Here is a 22992-nt window from a genome sequence, read left to right as displayed (position 1 = left end):
TTGTTTGAAGCTCCGCGACGGCAAGCGTGCTCCGACATACCCGCGCCAAATCAGCTTTCACTCAGACTCACCGCATATATTTAATTAGTAACCTAACTGTTGCTTTATTCGTCTAGCTCGGTAGCGCCGTCCGGCGAAAGTGCGGTCCCCGATGTCAGTATTCCGTGCTTAAGCACGGTCTCCACAGTGGCTATAGCAAAGATCCATAGAAGCACGTCCACGCCATGAGTGATATGCATCACGGCGGTTACACTCCTTGTCTGAAGCGACCGGAAGGACCACAATTGCGAGGGCGGCGACGGTGCCAACATAGCTCAGTCCAGGCCCTTCTTTGCCTAATCCTAGCAGGGGGCGATACAAGTATATTTCTCCATTACCCATTGTTCTGGAGTCATCGAAGATGCTGTTATGCGTTATTCTCAGCTGATGTCATCACCATGGCAAGAGACCATCTGTTGTACTCCTCGAAAAGGTGACTTTCCCGCTTCCGTCTCTACAATCACATCGATTCCGCGACCTCCAATGGTATTTATAATGTTCTGTCTCTGGGAGGGGCCTTACGTCTAGCCTTACGCCCAACGCTTACTCCCATGGGACTCTTACGCATCAAGAAAGCTACGAAGAGAGAGCCAGCCCAGGAAGAACGTGGTTCTGACCGGGAAAACACCAACTCTGGTCGAGGAAAACTCGAGACTGAAGGGAATACTGCTGGCCAGAATAACCAAGAGAACGAGGTAGAAGCCCCCCCGGAATACCAGTTTACACCCGATCCCACAGCTGGTAGAGTTGCGAAGAAGATACTGAAAAAAGTCGATGATTTGATGGCTCGTGCGACATGGGATGCACGCCAAGATTGGAAGCATATCGATAATAATGAGAGGAAGGATCTGGAGGCATTGTACAATTTGTAAGATATTATCCTCGTTCCACGGCGCTGGCTAAACCGTTGTTAGCGTGATTTCATTGCGGCTGGAAGCAGGACAGCCCTGCTCGTGGTGGAATCAGCTATTAGCTTTACAAGACCTTCTCGAGCTTCGAGCTGAAGCTCGAAAATTCTACGACGATGTTCGGGTAGGTAGCTGTTCAAGAGTCGAGACCTCCATGATTTACGTTTGCATAATGTAGGCGTCTAGAGACCAACGTTTCTACCTTGACAGGCAGAATTCTCGCGATGTAGGATCTACCACGTCAGGTATGTCTGCCGCAAGGCTGTCATAGCTAGTACCGAATTCAAGTAACTCAACGCAGTTACCCCCCCGCCCGGGCAAGGATCAACCGTGGAGTTATATGACCCGAAAGCCGTTCTGAAGTACCTTTCCTCTATAAAGAGCCCCGCTGACAGGGATTTCGCGGAAGCCATTCTGAGTGAGTCGTTCGTTGCTGCTTCACGATACTACAATGCGGCTTGCTCATGCTGCGCTACCCTGTGAGATGCATTCAATATACCACCATCGGAAGAAGCAAGATTTCAGGACTCCGTACGTGACCTAATCAACCGATCGGAAGTCGAAACAGGCATCCTACGGCTAGATGACCGCGTTATCCTCTGCGCGCTCGATGTTTTGCAAAGAGTGCGCTTCACCCTCATGATGCGTCGAGTCAGGTCTGACATGCAGTCATTAGGCTGTCGACATGGCTGATGCGCAGTGTTCTGCGGCAACGTCTACGGGGAATCAACCGAGTCGATTGCGGACAACCTGCGAAGAGATCTTGCGACACGTTAGCAACCGTTCCGGCAGACTTCCGCCGTCCATACTCATCCAAGGCATTAAATGCGATTCTAAACACTTTGCTGGTCGCGGCGGATCTGCGGGCGTCTATAAGGCCGTTCTTGGTAAAGGAACCCGAGTTGCTCTGAAAGTCCTATGTTTCAAGGACGGTACTAGGGATGACCACAAGGAATACGCACGCAAGGTAGGGCACCCAATATGAAGAGCTCACGTCGGTGCTTACAGCTCTGTGGCAGATGTTCCGTCGTGAGGCCATTATATGGCGGCAGTTACACCATCGAAACATCCTTCCTTTAATCGGTGTTTGTGAAACTTCTCCTGACTGGGCTGGCACTGGACCCGGATTGGTGTCGCCGTGGTGCGATAAGGGAAGTCTGACGGTGTACATCCGAAATCATCCCCATAAATGCAATCGTATTTTTATGGTAGGCAGCCTATGTCCGTCCCCTCCGAGACAATGTTGACAACATACGAAGCTTGAACGCATCGCAGACTCAATCGCTTACCTGCACAGCCACAAGGTCGTGCATAAAGACATTAAGCCGGTACATGTCTTTATGAAATCTGACCATTGTTGCCTATTGACCTCGGATGTTGCAGTCCAATATTGTGGTGAACGACAAGGATGAGCCTTGCTTGACTGACTTCGGCATAAGCACGTATGAGAATTCATACACAGTCACGGCGGAGGTCGGCCACTCAGGGAGCCGAGGCTATATTGCTCCAGAGATCCTCATTAGTGTGACGATGGGGGAAAACAATCAATACATACGAGAGTCCGTCACAACAGCTTGTGACATGTATGCTTTCGCTTCTGTCTGCCTTGAGGTCAGTTGGTGTGTTCACTGTCTACCAAACAAAGCTAACAACCATCATAGGTTTACACGCTAGAACATCCCTGGAAAGGTATTGCGGAACTGATGATGCATAACAGCATTGTGAAGGGCGAACATCCCCCACGGCCTTCAGGAAAGTCAGCGCTGCCAGATGCTTTGTGGTCCATCATGGAGCAGTGCTGGACGCTAGACCCGATGGCTCGGATGACGAGCGCTGCAGCCCAGAAAGCTCTGTCTGCTATGCTGTCAGTGGAAGGACTTCCAATTTCGGATGCATCTTCAAGTTGATTGGATTCTTATTTCCCTGCAATGCTGATTTCGCTCGGACTAGTGATCTCAGCCTAGGATTACGCTTTGTCTTCCGTTGTATATCACGCCCGTAATCATCACAAATATTTATATGCAACTTGAATCTCGTCCACTGGGTTGGGTTGTGGGAAACTGCCAAAGTATCGACAACTTCGATTTCAACTTGGCAGCTGATCGCAGAACGGAGATTCCTGCTCCTCAGGGTGCCCCAAAGCCAAACAACCACAAAATGCATGCGCTTCAGCAGGAGAAATCCGAGGTTTGTCTAACGTTCCCCTAGTTAGCTGGAATGAATCGTCTCTCGCGTACGTACCATCATGGGCACCATATACACCCCCAGGGCCCTCATGAACCGTGTCAGTCGAAATTGACTTCCATTCCCACTGTGTTCGCCGGCGACTCTGCAGCCGCTTATCTGAAGTGTAATGCATCGTGATGCAAGTTGACTATATACTGAAGTATTTATGTTATCAGATCAGTAAACGACTCGGACGTAAGAGCGGCGTTCCCGAAAAAGCCTACCTCACTGATATATAAGTGCTGCTATCATGCTTGTCCGGAGGAGAATCCGACTAGGCCTAGTAGCCGTACATGTCCGACCGCGGGGGCGATGGAACCCGGGGGGCTCCCTCATTATGGGCGTATCCTCCGAGCGACAACGCAATACTCGAGACAATCTCGAAAAACGTAGATGAAGCTATATCTTCAATTATGCTTCGGCCAATCGATGACCGGGCGCAACTGGACATGTATCATCGGATCATTGGTAAGTGGCTCTCTGGAAGTATAAGCCTAACTATCCTCACTAGACGGTGGCTTCATCAGAGCTGCCGCACTTGTGGAAGACCGACAGAGTGCAATTTGAAGGGGCACTCGAAGCAATTATATCTGAGAAGGCCATTGTCAAGCAGACAATACCTCAATTGCACGGTACCAGTGGTGCGGTTGTCGATGTCATAGTGAACATGCTACAGTTAGTAAGTGGCAAGATCTGTCGACTGTGTACCGAGGATCTGATTTGTGCAGGTAATAGATGACATCCCTGTCTGGCTAGCAGACTCAAAGAGCCCTTCGAGAAAGCTGAATTCTCTTCGGATGTCACGCGAGTCCGCGTTGCGAAGCATATGTTATGACTGCTGCACCTTTCCCTCTATCCTGGCAATTAAGGATATACGAGAACCATCTGCAGGGCCAGCGAGATATGGGAATGTCGGTGAGATCTACAGAGTAAGGTGGAGGGATGAAGATGTAGCCGTGAAGGCTCTCCGAAAGGTGACCGGCTCCGATGTAAGTGAACATGAAAGAAAGAAGAGACTGCGGGTACGTTCACCTACCTGTGGACTAGGTTACTAGTGCATGACCACCCCACCCAGTCATTTCGCCGAGAAATGGTTGTTTGGAAACAACTTCGCCATCCCAATGTCGCACCATTGCTTGGTATATGCGAGTGGGAAATACCGGCCGAACAGCCCAACATTCCGATGCAATGTCTAGTTTCCCCCTGGGCCCAGAACGGGAATCTCATGGAATACTTGAAATCACATCAGCCTGACTTGCCACCCATAGTACGTGAACACATGCAATGCGGATCGGGAACTCAACGGAATGTTTCGCAGCTCATGCAAATTGCCGACGCACTGTGCTACCTGCACGCACACAAACCGCCTATGGTCCACGCGGATCTCCATCCTGTACATTGTTATCTTCGTACCCGTCTAGCCTTTGCTCATATCGTTGGCATGCCACAGCGAAACATTCTGATCGACCATAAACACGAACCACGCCTGACTGACTTCGGCTTAAGCACGTTTGCGGGGTCCCATACCACAACAGGAACACAGACCACTCACGGGAACGAGCAGTACTGGGCTCCTGAATTCATATTACGTGAGCCTGGGGAATGGACTCCGACACCAGAGTCCGACATGTATGCCTTCGCATGCCTCGGTCTCCAGGTATCATTCACTTTGTCAGCGATGCCTCGTTGCTAACACTGACACTAGATGTACACTCGGGAAATGCCCTGGCAAAATTTTACGAGTCTTCAAATCCAGCTGAACGTGACGAATGGACAACGACCGAGCCGTCCCTCGACCGGAAGTATGTCGGATGATGTTTGGGATGTTATTCAGGCTTGCTGGGCGCAGGAGGCAAAAAAGAGGATGAAAAGTATACATGCATGGACGAAACTGATAGAGTACTGCAGTCGCTAACCACCACGATGATTTGGGATCATGGAAATTAGTGTGCGTGAGGGGCGGCAGTCAAACGGTAATTGCCTTGCACCTGCAACCTGAAGGGAACGATGTATATAAATGCCAACTACCTTGCAACTACCCGCGCGACACCTTCAACCGCTCCCAAGCTTCCAAACTCGTCATCCTGTCATCAGGGTTGTGCAACCAACACGACTCGATGATCACCCAGACATCGTCCGGAATTGGTTCTAAGGGGCGAAACGGCCGCTTTCCATTTTAAACCATCGCAGCTGTATCAGCCGCAATTTGTGGATGAAAGCCTCAAACGTAGATTGACAGAAGCACCGGCAGGATAGACCCCTGACACCATTTGAGGATTTCCGATTTGCCTCCGAGAAAATCGAGATCGTGACTGATCGATGTCAGTGATCGGACAGAGATCTGTGAGCATCCCCGTTAGGAAGTTGTGTATGTTTATGGGTCCACTCTCTCATGGACCTACTGCCACCTTTGCAAGCATTTTGATATCGATTGCAGTACAGAGTCACACGCGTCTAGTAGTTTAGCAAGAGTATCAGACCCGAGTCACTGACGAGATGCAGGCTGTCTCTGCTTCATGTGGGACAGCTGACACTTTTGAGCCGGGGTGTATATCATCAGTCCGCATACTCTATTGTCGGAGCAGTAGTTCGACTCACATTATCAGTTACATCTGAGTTTCAAAGAGTTTACTCGTGCCATTAAAGTTTGTGAGCCCGACTTACCGTACTTGTAAAGAAACCCCCAGCGCGTGGACATGGTTCTAACAATTGGCACGGATGCGAAGGTCTTAGCCACGGAGTCACCCGAAGACACATGTTCCCCACGCCCTGATACCTACAACATCAATAATCACGAGCAAAGTCACGCATCACAATGTCCAGATGGGCTTGATTCACATGTGCTGTCGGTGTGGCTATGAAGAACAATAGAGCTAGACCGCGTATGACATGATCTTGCTCTGTCGAATGTTCAGAAGCACTGTAAGACATAATCCAGTCCCGAGCGACATCAACAGTGTTAACAACCATAGTATTCCCTGGTAAGTACCAGGAAGGCCACAGATGTCCAAGGACGGGGTAGAACGGACATGGTGGTCCATTATAATAGGAAACGGCCGCCGCGAGAGAGGACAAGATGTAGCAGCGAAGAATCGTTACAATGGTCCATGGTGGAGTCCAGGAGGGGAACGAAGGCTCCGTGGCAAAGGCGCCGGGAGGGCAGCTGTCGGTTTCATCCATCCCGTAGATGCGCCTCTAACAGATATCGCCTGACACACCTCGGTCACCTTCATCATATACGCCATCTGTCGGCGGTGCCCTCGTTGTTAGGAATCAATATCCGCCAGGAAGAGGCAACACGATGAATAGCCTCCAGGTCAGACAAGGGACTGACGAACTCACCGCGAGCCTCCGAGACTCCTGAGCACACGCGGGCCCATAATTTGTGTTGCTGATCGGGAAGCCACCTAGCCATTGTCGAGGCCTGAGCGATGTTGGACCCACTCTGGCTAAATCAACGTCGTCGCCGCCGCGACGACATGTCTCGGTCCTTTGCCCCTTGGGATCGCGGCAGGCCTAGGAGGTTGGGGAGGACTCTCAGGCTCAGGCTGGGAACGACAAGTGCTTCACGAAAAGCAGTGAGAAGTGACTACAAAACCCACGGAAGGCATCTCATGCATGAGGCTGCGAGCCAAAATTCGAGCGGTCGTCCCCATTGCCAGGTACCCGTTCAAGTCGACCAACGGTGCCACCAGTAGACCCCGAGGACTTGCTCATACACAAAGACCCAGAAGTTCCTTGGCCGACAGTAAACCAAAAGTTGAACAATAGCACAAAGTAAAAGTAGTCGCCGTCTTCGGCCGAGCGCAGTTCCCTAGTTGCTGTTTTGTAGAACAAAGAATGGCGGCAGGTGCGTCCCTTCGACAGGCAGCCCTGTATCAACCAGGACTCCACGTGCGAAGGACGGATATCTTACCGGCTACGTAAATAGACTGAGGCACCATCCTCTTGTACCGAAGCTCCGAGACGCGTCGCGACATGGCACAGGATCGGTGCCGTGATTCCTACCAATGCAAGCAATGTCAAAGGCGAACATAGAGCGCACGTCAGTCTAAACATGGTATCTGGGTGCCTGTAAGAACGATGATTTGCATTTGAACGCGGACAACGACAATAGAAACGAGCGTAAGATAGCAGCAACATAGCAACCGGACAGCACTTGTAGATCGAGCTAAGATGAAATGAAGGAACTTCCACAAATCCAGGTAGTAATGCTCGAAGCCATGGCCAGGAACGCGCTACGGGGGCATAGGGACTGCAGGCGTCCGTCGTATGATGTATATGACCCGCCTGCTCCAGTGACCAATGGCGCGAAACAGGCCCTCGACAAGGTTTTCGTCGCGAGGAACCACTCGGGACCGAAGTTTCCGAGTGCTCAGAGACTTTCGAATGTCTTCAAACCGAGTCAGGACCTCCTCCATCTTCGGACGCTTCGCTGGCTCTTCCTGGACCATATCTGAGACTAGAGGCTGTAGAAATTCGAAGCCTGCGTTTTTCTTTCAAAGCTTGGTTAGCAACACGGACACGAGACACATGTAAATCGCTCCCTTACTTCTATGAGCCACGACTTCATGACATTTCCGAGAGTGTAAATATCCGTGGGGAAGGGATCGCAGCGCTTGGAAGAAACCGCTCGAGTATAGACGTCCTGAAATTCCGGCACAGTTCGATCGCCGCCAATGACAACTTCTTCCATTGGTGGCATGTCCTCTGGCTTATATCGTCTGGATAAGCCGAAGTCAATGAGATAGTATTTGACGGGACGCTGAGTCCGAGTATAGTGCTTCGCATGGCCTTTAAGATTTCGCTTCTGACTAGTGCTGACAGGGTGGAAGGACTCTGGGTACAGCGCAGATGGATCCATCATTATATTGCGCAGTGTACAGTCCCTTAATGCTTTTGTAAATATAATGAGTTACTGGATTCCAGAGGACACACCTATGGGCCACCAGATGCTTATGCATGAAGTGCAAACCCTAAGCAACACGAGCTTTCAGGGACGAAACCCTCTCCTTCCCGCAGTCGACTCACCTCAATGGTCTGCTGCAGAAATGAAACCACTTCCCCAAACGTGTCAAAAGGTGGATTGTACCAGAGCCGCAGGAACGGCATTACGATAACTTCCGAGTCTGCGTCATCTGGTACCTCCAGTACTTCGTAGATGGGCACGCAGTGGTTTTGCGGATCAGATTTGAGCGGATCGGAGGAAAAAAGGAGACCAATGGCGCCCTCATTTGGTGAGTTGGCTCTAGGGACGCGTTTTAGAGCGACGAGGGCACCATCGGATACCCGGATAGCATCTACGATCAGCCTGTGCTACGGTCCATATCAGTTCTCCAGCCGGAGTCGGGAAAGCACGGATGACGAAGCGTACCGGAAACGATTGCCCGTCCTCGCACTCAGACCAGTGCCTCTTTGTTCCTTTCCACGATGGGACCCAGCCAGGCATATAGCGCGACCTCAGCATGTAACCGCGAGATTGCAGCCATTGCTGGTGATCACGCCAGAACAGCTCATAGAATGCGAGCTCGCCCGGCTTGTGGGGAGGGGGCCCTTGAGCATCCGGCTGAGAGGACATGCTACAAACAGTAGACAGACCAGGACATCTGTCCAGGACCAGGAGAAACCCGACGGCGACTACTGATCAGACCATGCTTTGATTGGAGGTGGCAGACTCCCAGGGGTCCTCTGGCTGGCGCAACAGGTGTAAATATGGACCCATAGCCTTATGTTCAAACGGGCATCGGATCAGACCAAGTTACTCGTTGAGTCGACATTGTCCGTCCGCTGCTCCCACAATGCCATCCATGATACGATTTTCGGGTACATGACGAACATGCCTTTTGTCGACCCGTTGCACTTGGAAACCAATGTTCGAAGCCTTAGTATCGTGATGTCCAAAAAGTATAAATACTCTGCAGGCAGTAGAGCACGACTTACACTAGTACTCGACCCGGTGATCTGCCATGCCTAATCCATTTTTGTCTCGTTCTGAGCACCACCTGAAGAAAGGCTTGGTCGTTATATACGAGCATAAAGATCTCCTCGCGCCGGAAATCCTTGCGGGATTGCAAGTAACGCATGATGAGTGTGTCTTCCAGACATTTCAGCCCAACATCATCTTTATTGACCCTTGATCCAAGGTTACTAGACCGACAGCATTACATTGAGAACTATAGAAGGACCTTTAAAGGCCGCCTGTTTACCCTATTTCGCGGCTCTTCGAAACTTGAATACCACTGGGAGCGGTGCGCCGATTTTGAACTTGAAGCTAGGGTACGCATGATCTCCCATCTATACAAATACATAGCCGTTCATATACATTTGTATCCTAGACGGCCTCGCAAGCCGCTAAGAGAGTCGAGCAGCTTAAAGCAGAGGCTGACGAACACCGGTCGACTTCAGACGATGGGCCTGATACGACATCTGTCCCGACCTCCGACCAGCATTCGTCCGGAGTGGACCATACAAACCTCCTACGAGGCGCTTCTGATGGCGGACCTCCGCCAGAGCTGTTGCGAGCACCCACGGGTATGACAGAGGTAGCAAGATTGCCCGTTGCGTTGAGACGGGAGAATAGCCCTGTTTCATCAAGCTCATCAGGAGGCGGCATTCAAAACGTAATGACCCTTTCGGAATCCGGGTCCAGTGCCCGATTGACTCTCGTTGCCGACAATGAGACCCTTGGTAAGCGTCTCTCCGCATTCGCTGCTTATCATCAATACTTAACCTTAGGCATAGGTAAATCCGTGTTTCACTATCAAGTTCAAGGTACGTTCGACTTGCTTGGTCGAAGAGACACTCTTTGACTGATTTAGAACAGCCCTCCGCCATCAGCGATCATGCAATACTCTAAACGAGGTACACCATGGGGAACGAAGAAGATTTACTCGTACCTACCCTGAGGAGACTGTACAGAAGTTACTTGCCTCTATACCGAAGGAAGAAGAAGAAGCTGTACAGGTTGCTCACCAAATTATAGGTGAGTTTACTGTATTTCGGGACTGCTTCTATGTACTAACGATGTTGACGTCTGATAGAATTGGCTCATTCTGAAGACATGTCGGAAGAGTCCAAACAGTTGCTGCACAATCTTACGTTCTGGCCTGAACCGAGTAACCAGCATGCTAATAAAGCGGATGCCGTTGAGCGGGTGGACGATCCTATTTCTGCGCTAGACAGTCCACCGCCCGAACGCGCGCAGTCGAGTGATGTCGAAGCCAAGGAATCGTGTGCTACTGCAAGCGAGCCCAGGTTGCTCAAGAATATGCGCGCCTTCCCGATGCAGCTCAAGGAATTCACACTCGACTATCTACAAGAAGTAAGTGCCTTCGCCTTGGAGTTTTCCTATCCAATGATTGATGTCTCGGCTTTCAGACCATTGATTGGTTCGATCATGAATCCGACCCAGAAGATGATGAGCTCAGAATGCAGTGTGCGAGGTTGGTGAGGAGGTTTGTGCATCGAGAACACATGGTCCCTCCCTCGCTTCACATCAAAAGGCCGGAGTCTGAAGAGGCAGTGGCCTATGGCCAAGGCGGGTTCGGAGCCGTTTATAAGGCCACGCTCGCAGGCCAGCAGGTTGCTTTGAAGGTGTTGCTTCCCAGAGGTTTAAACTCTGAGAAGGCGCTTGAGAAGCAGGCCCGGGTATGTGACGACCAAATACATCATCATTCGTCCTTAACCGCGATTCAACAGCGATTTTACCGTGAGGCCATTATATGGCGCCATTTGCGTCACCGCAATATCCTGCCTTTGATAGGGGTACACGTATACCCTGAGGGCCGTCGAGCCATGGTATCGCGCTGGTGTGACAATGGTAGTCTCCTGCCGTATATTCACTCCCGTGGGGATAAGTGTGACCGTATTTCACTGGTGAGTGATCGATGCTCGTTCAGTATTGTCAGATGAGCTGATGCTCTATGAAGCTATCGCAGATAGCGGATGCCCTCCGCTACCTACACTGTCACTATACTCCCCCTCTAGTGCACAAGGATATCAAGCCGGTATATGCCTTTGCCAGTCCATGTGCATCTTCAGATCGCTAATCAATCTACAGGATAATATTCTCATAAATGACAAAGGGGAACCTTGCCTCACGGACTTCGGTATAAGCACGTATTATCATTCTTTCACTGTGCCCAGCGAACGTGGAAGTGCGGGGAGCCTTCCTTACATGCCACCGGAAATCCTCAAACTGAGAAATGAGCACGGTGGCAACATCGACGAAAGGAACCAAGAGATTCGGACGGCGATCTGCCCAGCATACGACATTTATGCCTTTGGTTGCGTCTGCGTCGACGTACGTTTTCGGCTTCCTTGCAAAGCCAGCCCACTCATGTCCGCACAGGTGTATACCCCAGGTGATCTGTGGCACGAGGCGGGAAAATGGTCCGAGACTGGTGTCATAAATGGGTCAAGGCCTCCCCGCCCGGAAGGCGATATCCCGGACAATCTGTGGTCCATTGTGAAGCAGTGCTGGCCACAGGACCCAAAAGAGAGGATAAAGAGCGAGGCTCTTGCAGAAGCCCTGGCGGCAATGGTGGATAGACAACCATTCCAGTGAATTTGGACTTGTGCGCATCAACCCTACACTGCAGCGGACTTATCTTGCATTATCGTTGTATATAATATCCTAAGCCTTTATCAGACCCTGTCAATCGTGTAATCTTCACTTCATATGATCTCCAGCAGATTGCATTGTCAGTCGCGTGCTTGACGGGTGGACGTTGAACGTTGAAACGTTGACGGTCGAATTCTACAATTTGCGACACATCTGCGAAAGACGGGAAGGCCGGACGGGTCTGAACCAGCACTCCGTAGCGGCTCCAGATACTGCCTGAGTAAGAGACTACATGGCATTATTCCTGCACAACAGCGATCTCCCCTTCATCCTCGCTCTCCTTGCCGCCGATCGCAATCCTTAACCCAGCCCAAATAGCGTCCACGAGGGCCGCACCATTTGCCATGCCCAGAACAAGTGTCGACGCATAGAAGAAGTTCGCGTTACCCGTGCCTTGATTCAGCCATAGAGAGTGGAAGAGGGGGAGGAGCAGTGACGCGTGTAGGTGCAAGAGGGTCGTTGGGAGCGGATGTGAGAGGTCTGTGCAGTTTAGGGTTAGTATCTTGTGTTGAACAGGGAAGAAACGGCGAGGTACAAGGGAAGATTTCGGGAAAGACGGAGTACATGCTCAGAAAGAGCCCCGGATCGGCGAGAGTCAGGTAAGGTTTGAACATGCCTAGGACGCCAAGTAGCGCGAAGGAGGCGAAGAGAGGGTCATGTCTATCCGAGGTCACAACTATCAGCATGCGGACAGTTGACATGGAGAGAAGTCGTACTGGAACTTCAAACAAACCGGCGCTACATAGATGAGGAGGTGCACCTACGACGTGAATGCATTAGACTTGACAACAAAGTACGGAGCAGAATGGAATAGAATGCGACGCACCGAGAACACCATGAGGAAAAATGGGCGGAAGTGGTCGAACATCTCCGTGAAGAAGTACCACCATAAACCAGGGTTAGGGGTAAGATCAGGAAGGGTCAAGCTAGAAGTCCACGTTAGTCTGGCTCAACTGCAAGGTACATAAGCCTTGGATGGATGATGTACGCACACCACACCCCATGTCTTCTCAACCCAGCCCCAGCCTCCCGCTACCACGGTACAGCATAGGCACAGTACGACCGAATACAACACACATTCTCCTATGTATGATAGCAGGGTGCTCAGAGACGCGTTCGGGTGTCGGTATGCGGTGAAGAATTTTGGGTTCGCAAGATGTGAGTGCGGAGAGGATAGGAGTAGGAGTGCTATTGACGGAAGAAGAAGGGCGGAGTAAAGGGAAAGATGGATGAGAATGGCTGCAAGCAAGAGCGCGGGGGATGGGCGGCCTAGGAAAAACAATTAGTCGGCTGGTGCGGTTGATCAGGAAAACAGGGCGAACGTCGGCAGGCGTACAAGAGGACGAGAAGCTGGAGCGTATTCTCAAAGGAGACGGTGGACAGGGCTAGGTTGGGGAGAAGTATATAAGGGTTCAGGAGATACCTGCAGACGTTTCCGTCATAGTTCAGCTATGGCTAATGACCAGGGGCATGGAAAAGAGCGCACGCAGCAGCTACAAGGGTATCCCTTGAGGTTCGTACTACACTCTGCCGTTCTCTCCATATATTGACCAGTGCCCATGCTCCGAGCACGTCGAGCATAGTCCATACTATCCGGGACACGAAGCGAGATGTGGGGAGGACAGTGGTGAATAGTGACAGGTATAACGGGGACTACTGGCAGATAATATTCGCATTCATAGAGGAGCATTCTTGATAAATCTGTGCGTACGTGGTAGAAAGAGCCTCCCGCATAGGGATCTATGTCATGCTTGAAGAGGAATAATCCTTCCTGCAGACGAACATACGAATTCGTCGGAGACGAGAGCTGGTGGTTATGGTCGAGGCCGAGAGAGTTGACAAAGGGGGTAAGAGCAAGCAATAGTCTGCATGATACGAGCAGCGGAAAGGCCACTCTAAACTCCCGCCAGTCCATCCAAAACCTGAGTCGGTATTGTCGTCGTATACGGACTGAGGCTCCAGGGAGGTTACGCATATGGTTGCTCGATATCAATATCGAGTGGCTGTGCCATTTCGTGGGACGAACCTACCAAACTCAACGAGTTATCGAGTGGCTGTGCCAGAGGCGCCACAACGGCTGCTGTGGCTCTCCCCGAGGAGAACTCGATTTGTGCCTGCCATGACAGGTGCCGGACGAGCTCCCGTTCGTGGGTACAATAGGTAAAATACCTGCGTATACTGTATACTTGAGACCATATATATGAAGGTAGATGCGGCTTGATATCCATTACCCCAAATCATACCAACAGACCTTGATGTCCATGCAGAGTTTTTATGGGAGTGTTCAGCACTCAGCAGCAGTTAGACAGTTCACAGCAGTAGATTTACAGAATTATTTTTAATGAAATATCCTCTGCGCAGTTGGCCTGACTGGGTGTCACTGCATTTACAGATATCCGCAGTAATCCAGACCTTGTAAGGTGGCGTGGAGGGGGAAAGCATGCAAACTACAGATTCAATGTTAAACCTCTTTCGTGGAATTGTGGGGGAGTGGTGTTTGCTTTGAATGTTTGATACAAGAAGTCACTTGCCCCGGAGGGCCCCAAATTGAGGAATTACACAGTATTTTGGGCTTGAATCGCCTTCAGAAAATATGCATGGACTAGCTGTAGACTTTCTCATGGTTTCAGTTGCCGTTTTATAGGAGATATATCTCAGAGAACGATGGACGGGTTGAGTACTAGTATGGCCCTGGAGGGGCCGGACAAATTCGATTTTAGCAGTATTTACACTCGGATTTTTCGGTAAAATATGCCATCTGTCACTCACTAGCTGCTGTGTTCCTACTTCAGGGCTCTGAGGGTGATTTGTGGAGCATAGGCCCGAGAGTAACGCAGATTTCGGTCCCAAGGGCCTCGAAGCTACAACTGCCACATGGCTCTCTGAGCCAATCCCAATTTTTCCTTTTTCTTTTTCTTTTTATTTTCTTTTATTGCAACTCTATCATTATCGAGCCAGGCTCCAACCTTTTAGTTTATTTACTGTTTTAAATGGTTTTTTTGTGTTAAAGTTTATGTTTGTTTACGCCAAGCCAGTAAACCCGGGGTAAACAGTATATAAAGGGTAAACAAACAGTTAGATATAACATCTGCTTGAGCTGACCTGGCACCACGTAAAGCTCATATAGGCTGTCCATGTTCAATTCATAGACAACTTGAGGGGCTCAGGAGAGTGTACCCCCCTTGCCACAGGCTTTCGATGCTTCGTCGGTCCTTCGGGACTTACCGACCTCCCTCGTGGGTAGTCTATTTTGAGGTAAGTGGCGGGTACCCTCGAGCCACAAGGACAACCGGCTTCGACGGTCCTCCCAGTATGTTAGACTATGTCACGTATGGCTCTCGTGAGCTCTTGGAGGCATCCGGGCATTAGAGAGGGAGCAAGAAGTCACTTTACATACCAAACAGGCTGTTTACTGTTTATTTACTGTTTAGTTTACTGGTTGTTTATGTTTATGTTTAGTTTACAAGAATCTGTAAACGTAAACTAAATGGTTGGAGCCTTAATACGGACGCGTTCTGTGGCTCATCCCGATCGTGGCAGTCCAGGGGAGACTAGATGCGGTCCACGCGTTCTCACGAATGTTTTTATATCTTCTTGCGCACGACCATCTCTGCCACAACTACTTGAATTTATTGGTCTGACGCTTATCCCCTGTTTGAAGTGCCGCTTTTCGCTTCGTCGAACCTTTACAAGCTAAGGATATCTTCACAAGTATCGACCTATCACTTCTCAGCCACGCTGGACTGAGGTTCATGTCCTGTCCATCTCCTGACGGTCATCACATTTCAATATGGGAACGGTATGAACTGTCATTATTCAAGTTCCGATACAGTGATCATGGAATAGCACTGTCCGGCATTACTCTGGAATTCAAACCTCGGGCGGACGCGTCGTTTTCGTTCCACCGTTTCCATCCCCGAGCGCTGTCTTCCCTCAAACGTCATTATCTTGAAATTTGACCAGTGATGATTGACCGTCTTCGCGCGCCCTTCCGACCCTTGATCACAAGTCTTCAGGCGTCTGCCTGGGTGCCGTGCTGATGACCCTCCAGGAGCCTCCCAACTTCTCTCTGACTGGGGGGATTGAATGATGCTTCCTGGCGCAGCGACGGTGGTCTATTTGGCAACATTAGCAAACATATAGCATGTGTGTCAGTCGATCAAAGAGTCTCTGGCTTGACAGCTGTAGCATCGGATCTGCTGTTCGTCTTCGCGCGAGGTCCGCCTCATCCTCATCCTGCGCTACTCAGCAGGCATGCGACTTATGTGCTCCTTATACTCCAGTTTGCGCAGCGAATTAAGAATAGTCCCTCGGAATGTTACCGTCTCGGCTGCCGGCATCTCAGGTGACGACACCTCGTGTTTCCGCGTCCACTATTCTCATCGCGCAGCAAGACTAGAGTTGGTCCTCAAGTAAGCAACATATCCATTTCCTCCGTATGTGCCATATTTCCCTCGCATATGTATTCTGCAGGGTGTATCCACCTGTCAACAACACGATGGTAGTTCCGCTCAGTCATCCTGGCGGCTGACAGATAACAATTTAGCCCATAAACTCACCACTGTCGCAAGTGGCGCATTCCTGTCACCACTTCTCAGAGACACGAACAGTCTATAGTGGCCCCTCTGCCTCCATACTCCAATCGGAAGTCCGCTCTCGTCGGGAGGTTTAGACTGTGTGGTAGAGTACCAGAGGTGCAATCTCTGCGAACATGTTGTGACCTCATAGTATTGGCAGTCGTGGCTCTCACCGCACAACATCTCACCCCTGGGATCTTCTAACCTCCATCGCGGGCCCGATTCAGGGTCACCCACTCTCTCTTTGAAAATACAGCCTCTGTGACGAAGCCATTGCTGCTTTGTGAGACTGGCGAGGAATGAATGTGATCACCGGCTGGCCATGGCCCGGGATTTCCCCGTGCCTTCGAAGTGTCGAGTATGGCGCGCCCCTCTCAAACTAATGATGAGCAATCTATTTCTGGTACAGGGGGACAAACGGGCTTCGTTGCTGGGCACAGTCGCAAGAACGGAGGCAAGTGCTGGACAATATGACATACAAACACACCATACATATCTATATGGTCTAGGAAAATGGTGGTACAACATTAACTATGACGAGTCCTGATATGTCGCCACAGAGGTCTGAATATACATACATACACGTATTGAGACTTCTAGCACTTGGTCCATCACGCTCGTATCGTAGCCAAAAGGGCCAGCGCCACCAACATGCAGCAGAAAAACAGGAGCCTCGTCTCCTCCCCCGCGTTCCCCTTCTCCATCAACAGCTGCACCAGCCCCTTCCTCTCCGCATCCGGATGTCCCGGCGGCCTCAAGTCGTAGACATATCGACGCCGGCTCACCCAGTGCCACCACACCAGCGTCTGCGAATGTCTCTCATACACGGAGAGCTTGATCGGCAACCCGTGCTGGTCACATATGACCTCGTACGTGCCGGTCTCGTAGGCATCGGAGTGCATGGGCTGGCTATAGATGTGGTGGAAGTGGCGGGGGAAAGACGCATATCGGGAGATGTAGGAGACGGTGAATTTCTTGAGCCGGGGGTTCGAAAGGGCGATACGCGCAGCACCCTTAGTCATGGGCTCGTCGCCAGGGACTTTGACCATCGTGAGTGATAGGGTGCGGAGCTTGGACAGGGAACGTATGGCTCTCGAGAATGCATCCTGGAAAGGCGGGGCATCAATGGGTAGATTTGTTCGGAATGAATGATAGGACATACAAGATAGAATGCCGGCTGAGAACTACACGTGATCTCTAGGTTGATCAGCAGCGGACAGCTTGAGACGATGGACTTGAGCACGCCGATATTGTCGTAGTATCCTGATTGCAGGACAAAGTTGATACTCAGGTTCGTCAATGACGACATATTATGCAGGACCATGGAAACCGTCAATGGAGGCGTGACTTCTCGTAATAACATCGGCTCTGGGAACCGTGCTGATTTGATGGAGCGCGCAACGGAGTGCGGCAAAGCCTGCAACTGGGACAAGCTACCGCAGAACTCCGTTAAGTGCGGCAAGGCTTCCATATCCAGCGCGTGGAGGTCGGCTGCGCTCAAACCTGCGTGGTGGCTCGTGAGATGCAGCGACCGCAGGTCCTTGTGTTCTTCGAGGAACCTAGCAAAAGGTGGTTTCTCTTGCGTGATGTTGAAGTTGTGCGCTTCGTGCTGAATCAGAATCGGTCCTACGACTAGTGTGCGCAATTTCGGCCAGCGTGCGCTGTATAGGATACGAGCATCTGCAGGGCGTGCAGAAACGCCATCAACAGTGAGCACTTCAAGGTTTGGGCATCGTTTGATTAGCATGTCCCATAGTGGTTGGAAGGGGGGCAGATCATCTTCATAAATGTTAATACATAGCAGCTTCCAGCAGCTGCTAATGCCTGCGTACCCCACACGTCGAACTGGCTGTAAAACCCGGAACGCAGCGTAAGGGAGAAGCCAGCCAAGTTACTGAAGTCGAACAACTGCCAATCGGAAAGATCAGGAAGTGCACGAGGGCAAAGTCGGGATGTGGACCCACATGGCTCCGGGGGTTAGGTGTTACTGGACCCATGCTAGTCCCGATCGTTCGCAACTGTGGACATCTACACAAGAACGACGTTTGTGCGTTAGAGTTGAAGTCCTCGGCGTACCTTCTTCACTTACGATATCCGGAGAGCGAACCACATATCGTCGTACGGCGGAAGGTCCTCGCCATCCCAGATGAACGTATGCAAGGCATCCAGTCGAGGCGCGGCTTGCCTGACAGAAGCTGAGACAAGGTATCCATCGACCGGCGAGTACCTCCTCCTCCTCCGCCTAGGATCTTCGTCTGGACGTACGACCAGCTTTCGCAAGTGACGGGCCACCTCTGGTCTGCGCTGCAGCATGCTCAAGGTTCGGGAGCACTGATCTGCGGAGCACAAGTCTACCGACTCATAGAGGACTTGCATAACTTGATTGTATATAACGGAGGACTGTAGCCATGGGATTACCACCATGTCAAGTTTATCGGGGAGTACTCACCGTCAGACACACGTGAAGCACGTCTGCTAGACATGGTAGGAACTTCGCAATCTCCAGAAGAACGTCCCCAGGTAATGACGTGAGCGGAGACTTCATGTTTCGTTTCTTAAGTCCAAGCAGGAGAGCCATAGGGCCGAAAGCGCTGCTGCCAGCTGCACTCTCAGACACCTGTGCCATTGCGGGTCGATCGGAAGTGTTGCTGGATGCGGAAAGGAATAACAATAGCGTGAGATGGCGGAATCAATTGTAAGTGTATCGGAGGGATGATACGGTGTATGAGGGTTATAACAGAAGTCTACGATGGTGCATGGCAGAGTGCATGATAGAATATTCGATCGTACACTCGAGTGGGTGTAACCAGGTGGCACGAACCCGTGAGAACAAAGTCGTCACTTCACATTACGTAACTATACCAATAATTCGCTTCCGTGTAAGTTGGTCTTCCACCTTCGCTGCTACTTAATCTGCTGCTGCTCCCGCGGTTTTACGACGTTTGCGGGTCCCCCCTCAACGCAGAAGTGCCTGAATGCAGTGAATCACTACGCCGGTTGACATCTGCTAAATGTTCTTCTCCCAATGCATTGCGGTACCGGATGCCTTTTCAAATTCAAGTTACATTTCAGTTTCCGCAGTGCAGCCTGTCAAATGGAAGGTCGAGCGTCGAGCATATAAATGCCAACCATACTGCGGATGGCTTTCTCGCATCCCAGCCGTAGTTTATCAAGACCGCGCAAAGGACACGAGGACTGGTCATCGACATTGCTCTTCATAACTCCCTCATTTCTGCTTGAGTAGGGAATGCCAGGTGGTACTGGGGGATACTTACACCCCGTAACAACATGTCCGACATCACCAAAATTCTCCCTGTCAAGCTCAAGTCAAGATCTCTAATGTTTTGAAGCTCAAAAGGATAGTCGGAGTTACTCAGGCGCGGGATTATCGAATATGGCTACGCTATATACCTATTCTGCCTGGCGGAAGGAGGTAGAGGATCTTCGTCTTCCAGACTGACAATTATGTAGGTAAGGTATTGAATGGACCACGTCCCTTTACGGACTAGCATTTGAAGCCCTCTATTAAGGGTAATTGCCGCTCATACCACGGCAGCAATATTTATACAATGTCATCGACATTTGCGGCAGGCTTGCGATATCCCCTCCTCGATGGAGTCTCTCTCACTCGTTCCTCCGGTCCTGTCCTTACTCGTCCTCGGTTTCGCAATATGTTCGCTGGTTGCGTATCTCTCTCGTAGGAATGCTTTCGTCGGGCGCGATCGAAATGTGTACTTGTTCTTCGTTCTTTCTATCGGTCTCTGCTCGGGCGTCGCCGGTGCTATGGATATCACTGCCGCGATGTTGGGTTCTCGCCACCAACAGAGGTTCTGGCTTGCGGCTGCTTCTCTCAGATACCTAGTCCAGACAGAACGTAAGAGGCTTTAGAACGTCCTAGGGCTTGCTCCTGATGCGCGCATTGTCGATCTTCACTTTGCCGTGATAACGTGGCCAACGTCAATCAGTGGCTGCTATACCAATTTTATTATTGAGCGGCCAATGGCTCGTAGACATGGGTCTGGATCCATGGATACCAAGAAATTCGAGACGCTTCCTGGTGGTTTGCCTCATCTTATCGCTTTTCTCTGGTCAGGCGCACGTTCTTCAAACTGGATGTTCAACTGAATATGATCCTATACAGCGGCTTTGTGCTCATTTTTGTCGCTCCTTTTGCACCAACGCACCTTGTCCGACCTTGTCATGCCGATAACCTGGTTCATCAATACCTTGTTGACTCTTTTCCCCATCGTTCACCTTCTTTTCTACCGCCGCCGCCAGAACTCGCACCAGCTCATTCCTGTGTATCTAGTGTGGGCTGGTCAGCTGCTCGCAGTGGCGTGCTCGGCGTCCAATTTACTTGGCGGTCATACCCCCCAGGTCTTGTATGCCTTATTCCTGACAATTTGGACCTGCTGTATCATATCTGCCCTCCATGGTAAGCTCTGATGAACGTTCAAGTCAGTAACATGTGACGACCGGCTGTTCTCACAGCTGTATCATTCGTTCCTCGTCCAACAGACTCCCCCTCGACAGCATCCGTACGCTCTGTCTCGTGGTGCTCCCCCGTGCTGCCACCTACCCCAAGTCGTGATTTTTTCGACCGCAACGACCCGTTCGCGTTCTCATTGGCTGCGCCCCCGGCTGCCCATGTTCGGGCCCGTGCCAGTAGGAACGAGCCTCTCTACCTCAGCACCTTGGAGACCCTGAGGCGCAAGTTCCGCGGCAAGAAACGCGCGGGGAATCCCCCCACGCTCCATGACGCTGCCATTGCGTCCCACTGCTGGTCGACGTACTCGAAATCGGCGTACTCACAGGACTCATACCGGTCGGGTCAGCAACTTGGCGGGTCGTCCTCCGTTGACATGGAGTTTAGCGAGGAAGAGACGGTGTTCATACTGCGCACTTTCGACCTGTTACCGAAGACTCCCCCGGGTATTCCTCATATACCTGACCAACCGTCAGATGCGAAGCCTATGGACACATCATCTCTGGGAGAGCCATGGCGTAGTATGTCCTCGTCATAAGAGTGAGCATGTTAATGGTCACAAGGGAGTTTCGCTGTGGACAAGGCCCTTGGGGCGCCGGGCATCGTTGCGGCGCTCTGACAAGAGGTGGTGTATAATTAGTGTGGGTCTCGCTACATAGTGCACGTCGGATGCGGGGTCACCTGAATGGGAGATACAAGACGTAGCAATACGCTGGAGTTGTAAGGGTCGTACTCAGACGTGGACGATAAAATAGGTGCACGACTCAGAGACGCGTACTCCAACCATTGGAGGTCGGACTTATGCGAGCTCGGCGAAGGCTGGAATGGGAGTGAACTACGACGCCGGTAGACACAAGCAGTATCAGAAGGATGCGGACTGCCCACCGGACATTCTCGCACAAGTCGTCCACATCCGGACTCCACGCTTTATCGTCCGATGTGATGCATGTCTGGGCAGAATCTGATGGAATGTCCCTGGAGGCTTGATTCTTTCAATTCAAGCTTGATGTGCACCTGTATCATTTGCAAACCTTGAGTGGCAGAACTTCAGCCTTACTGCGAGTGGTGGCGTGCAATACGTATTCCCCCCGTGGGGTATCGAGCGCTAAGACGCTGTGATCACCTGAATCATTTGACATAGGGATCGCGGTAGCCATTACCGTCAGTACATCGCACGAACCTAGCCGCTGCATCAGTGGGACAAAGGACAAAAGTTCCTGCTTTACGGGAGTAGTTTGCCATATACCGAAAGAGTAGTAGGTGACTGAACGTACCTTGCAAGGTCAGGCGACTGATTTAATAAATCTAGGAGTGCGCGGCAGGACATCAGGACGGAGATGGCATGTCAAGTGCAAAGTAAAGCGTGGTTTCGGAACTGAAGGATAGACTTTGAAGGTAATAATCTACCCAACGAGGCTGGAGAGCCAGACCAAGATTGATCGAGCCGACGACATGGCCGACAGAAGCCCTTTGGCCTGGTACAAAAGGACGTTGCAGCTTGTTCCAGTGTTCGTTGGTAGTCAACTTGCAGGCTGCCATCACCCTGACGCGCCGATGTCATGTTGGAGAGACAAACGCGCCCGGATTCCTCGCAACTGACATTTGCCTTTTCTGGACTATCGTATCTTGTTGACAGTTCCATACGATTCACCTCAGCAACGCTCGTTATTTGATATTTCCACTTATTAGACTTATGATAAACTCATATCAACGGTATCGTTATCTTTGTTCCTAGACGTATCATAGCATACAAGTACCGCGCGCGTCTCGTACGCCAACCTCATCTTTGCATTGTCCCGGAAGACGTGCTGAGTGAGCCTTTGTTGTCTTGCTACAGACGACAACTACGTCTTCGCAGAGATCGTTCATAGCCAAAAGGTTATGAGCCCAAGCTTCCTCGGGCTATAGCTGCATATAATCCATCCCCCCCTGTCGTTACTGATACACAATATGTCTTCTGACCGACCCTCCGATACCCTCCCCTCATCAGTGCCGAAGCTGGATCCTTCTGGCGTGAACTTTGCTGTATTTTCTGAGCGCTTCGAGACTGCCGTAAGGGCGAAACGACTCTGGGGTCACTTCTCTGGGTCGACAGCGAAGCCACAGCCACGTAGCACTGTCCCCACCCAGGAG

The 22992-nt window shown here is 51.0% G+C and overlaps 7 protein-coding genes across 7 annotated transcripts; 4 read left to right on the top strand and 3 right to left on the bottom strand.

Annotated features, from left to right (window-relative positions):
• Positions 1-590: 590 nt before the first annotated feature.
• GLOTRDRAFT_127488 (kinase-like protein) lies at positions 591-2854 on the top strand (the record flags this gene model as incomplete). The annotated part of the gene is made up of 10 exons (XM_007866071.1): positions 591-907; positions 954-1071; positions 1126-1192; positions 1249-1365; positions 1432-1571; positions 1624-1914; positions 1967-2155; positions 2207-2275; positions 2331-2558; positions 2609-2854. The coding sequence occupies 10 exons, from the start codon at positions 591-593 to the stop codon at positions 2852-2854; spliced, it is 1782 nt and encodes a 593-aa protein (XP_007864262.1).
• A 1379-nt stretch (positions 2855-4233) lies between these two features.
• Positions 4234-5088, top strand: GLOTRDRAFT_39079 (kinase-like protein; the record flags this gene model as incomplete). The annotated part of the gene is made up of 3 exons (XM_007865793.1): positions 4234-4566; positions 4624-4830; positions 4879-5088. Coding segments are annotated over 3 exons (750 nt in total), but the record flags the coding sequence as incomplete, so codon positions are not given.
• A 2155-nt stretch (positions 5089-7243) lies between these two features.
• GLOTRDRAFT_137524 (uncharacterized protein) lies at positions 7244-8751 on the bottom strand (the record flags this gene model as incomplete). The annotated part of the gene is made up of 5 exons (XM_007866070.1): positions 7244-7669; positions 7726-8062; positions 8112-8149; positions 8205-8489; positions 8548-8751. The coding sequence occupies 5 exons, from the start codon at positions 8749-8751 to the stop codon at positions 7412-7414; spliced, it is 1122 nt and encodes a 373-aa protein (XP_007864261.1). The 3' UTR covers positions 7244-7411.
• A 388-nt stretch (positions 8752-9139) lies between these two features.
• On the top strand, positions 9140-11739 carry GLOTRDRAFT_127486 (kinase-like protein; the record flags this gene model as incomplete). The annotated part of the gene is made up of 11 exons (XM_007866069.1): positions 9140-9261; positions 9317-9449; positions 9509-9860; positions 9915-9944; positions 9997-10155; positions 10214-10494; positions 10551-10820; positions 10872-11048; positions 11102-11179; positions 11233-11475; positions 11524-11739. The coding sequence occupies 11 exons, from the start codon at positions 9140-9142 to the stop codon at positions 11737-11739; spliced, it is 2061 nt and encodes a 686-aa protein (XP_007864260.1).
• Positions 11740-11875: 136 nt separating this feature from the next.
• Positions 11876-13738, bottom strand: GLOTRDRAFT_73664 (PIG-U-domain-containing protein). The gene is made up of 8 exons (XM_007866068.1): positions 13508-13738; positions 13283-13449; positions 13119-13219; positions 12789-13065; positions 12623-12722; positions 12513-12556; positions 12332-12456; positions 11876-12276 (listed from the first exon to the last, which is right to left on the bottom strand). Exons 1-8 carry the CDS (start codon positions 13709-13711, stop codon positions 12035-12037), a joined length of 1260 nt encoding a protein of 419 aa, XP_007864259.1. The 5' UTR covers positions 13712-13738; the 3' UTR covers positions 11876-12034.
• Positions 13739-16984: 3246 nt separating this feature from the next.
• Positions 16985-18918, bottom strand: GLOTRDRAFT_73662 (uncharacterized protein; the record flags this gene model as incomplete). The annotated part of the gene is made up of 6 exons (XM_007866067.1): positions 16985-17479; positions 17536-18177; positions 18213-18281; positions 18338-18401; positions 18463-18773; positions 18823-18918. 6 exons carry the CDS (start codon positions 18916-18918, stop codon positions 16985-16987), a joined length of 1677 nt encoding a protein of 558 aa, XP_007864258.1.
• A 1067-nt stretch (positions 18919-19985) lies between these two features.
• GLOTRDRAFT_92247 (uncharacterized protein) lies at positions 19986-21824 on the top strand (the record flags this gene model as incomplete). The annotated part of the gene is made up of 4 exons (XM_007866066.1): positions 19986-20247; positions 20515-20808; positions 20892-21380; positions 21628-21824. The coding sequence occupies 4 exons, from the start codon at positions 19986-19988 to the stop codon at positions 21822-21824; spliced, it is 1242 nt and encodes a 413-aa protein (XP_007864257.1).
• Positions 21825-22992: the final 1168 nt, after the last annotated feature.

Source organism: Gloeophyllum trabeum (assembly GCF_000344685.1).
Source record: "Gloeophyllum trabeum ATCC 11539 unplaced genomic scaffold GLOTRscaffold_00004, whole genome shotgun sequence".
Taxonomy (NCBI): domain Eukaryota; kingdom Fungi; phylum Basidiomycota; class Agaricomycetes; order Gloeophyllales; family Gloeophyllaceae; genus Gloeophyllum; species Gloeophyllum trabeum.
Note: the sequence above shows the minus strand (reverse complement) of the source record. Positions and strands in the feature narration are given on the sequence as shown.

Excerpts from the sequence above, each read along its gene's own strand:
- GLOTRDRAFT_73664 (XM_007866068.1), bottom strand. The coding sequence starts at position 13,711 with ATGGACTGGCGGGAGTTTAGAGTGGCCTTTCCGCTGCTCGTATCATGC. Across the intron at positions 12,723-12,788 it reads GAGAAGACATGGGGTGTGGT|CTTGACCCTTCCTGATCTTA; the intron begins GTGCGTACATCA and ends GTGGACTTCTAG. Across the intron at positions 12,457-12,512 it reads CCGGTTTGTTTGAAGTTCCA|ACATGACCCTCTCTTCGCCT; the intron begins GTACGACTTCTC and ends GACCTCGGATAG.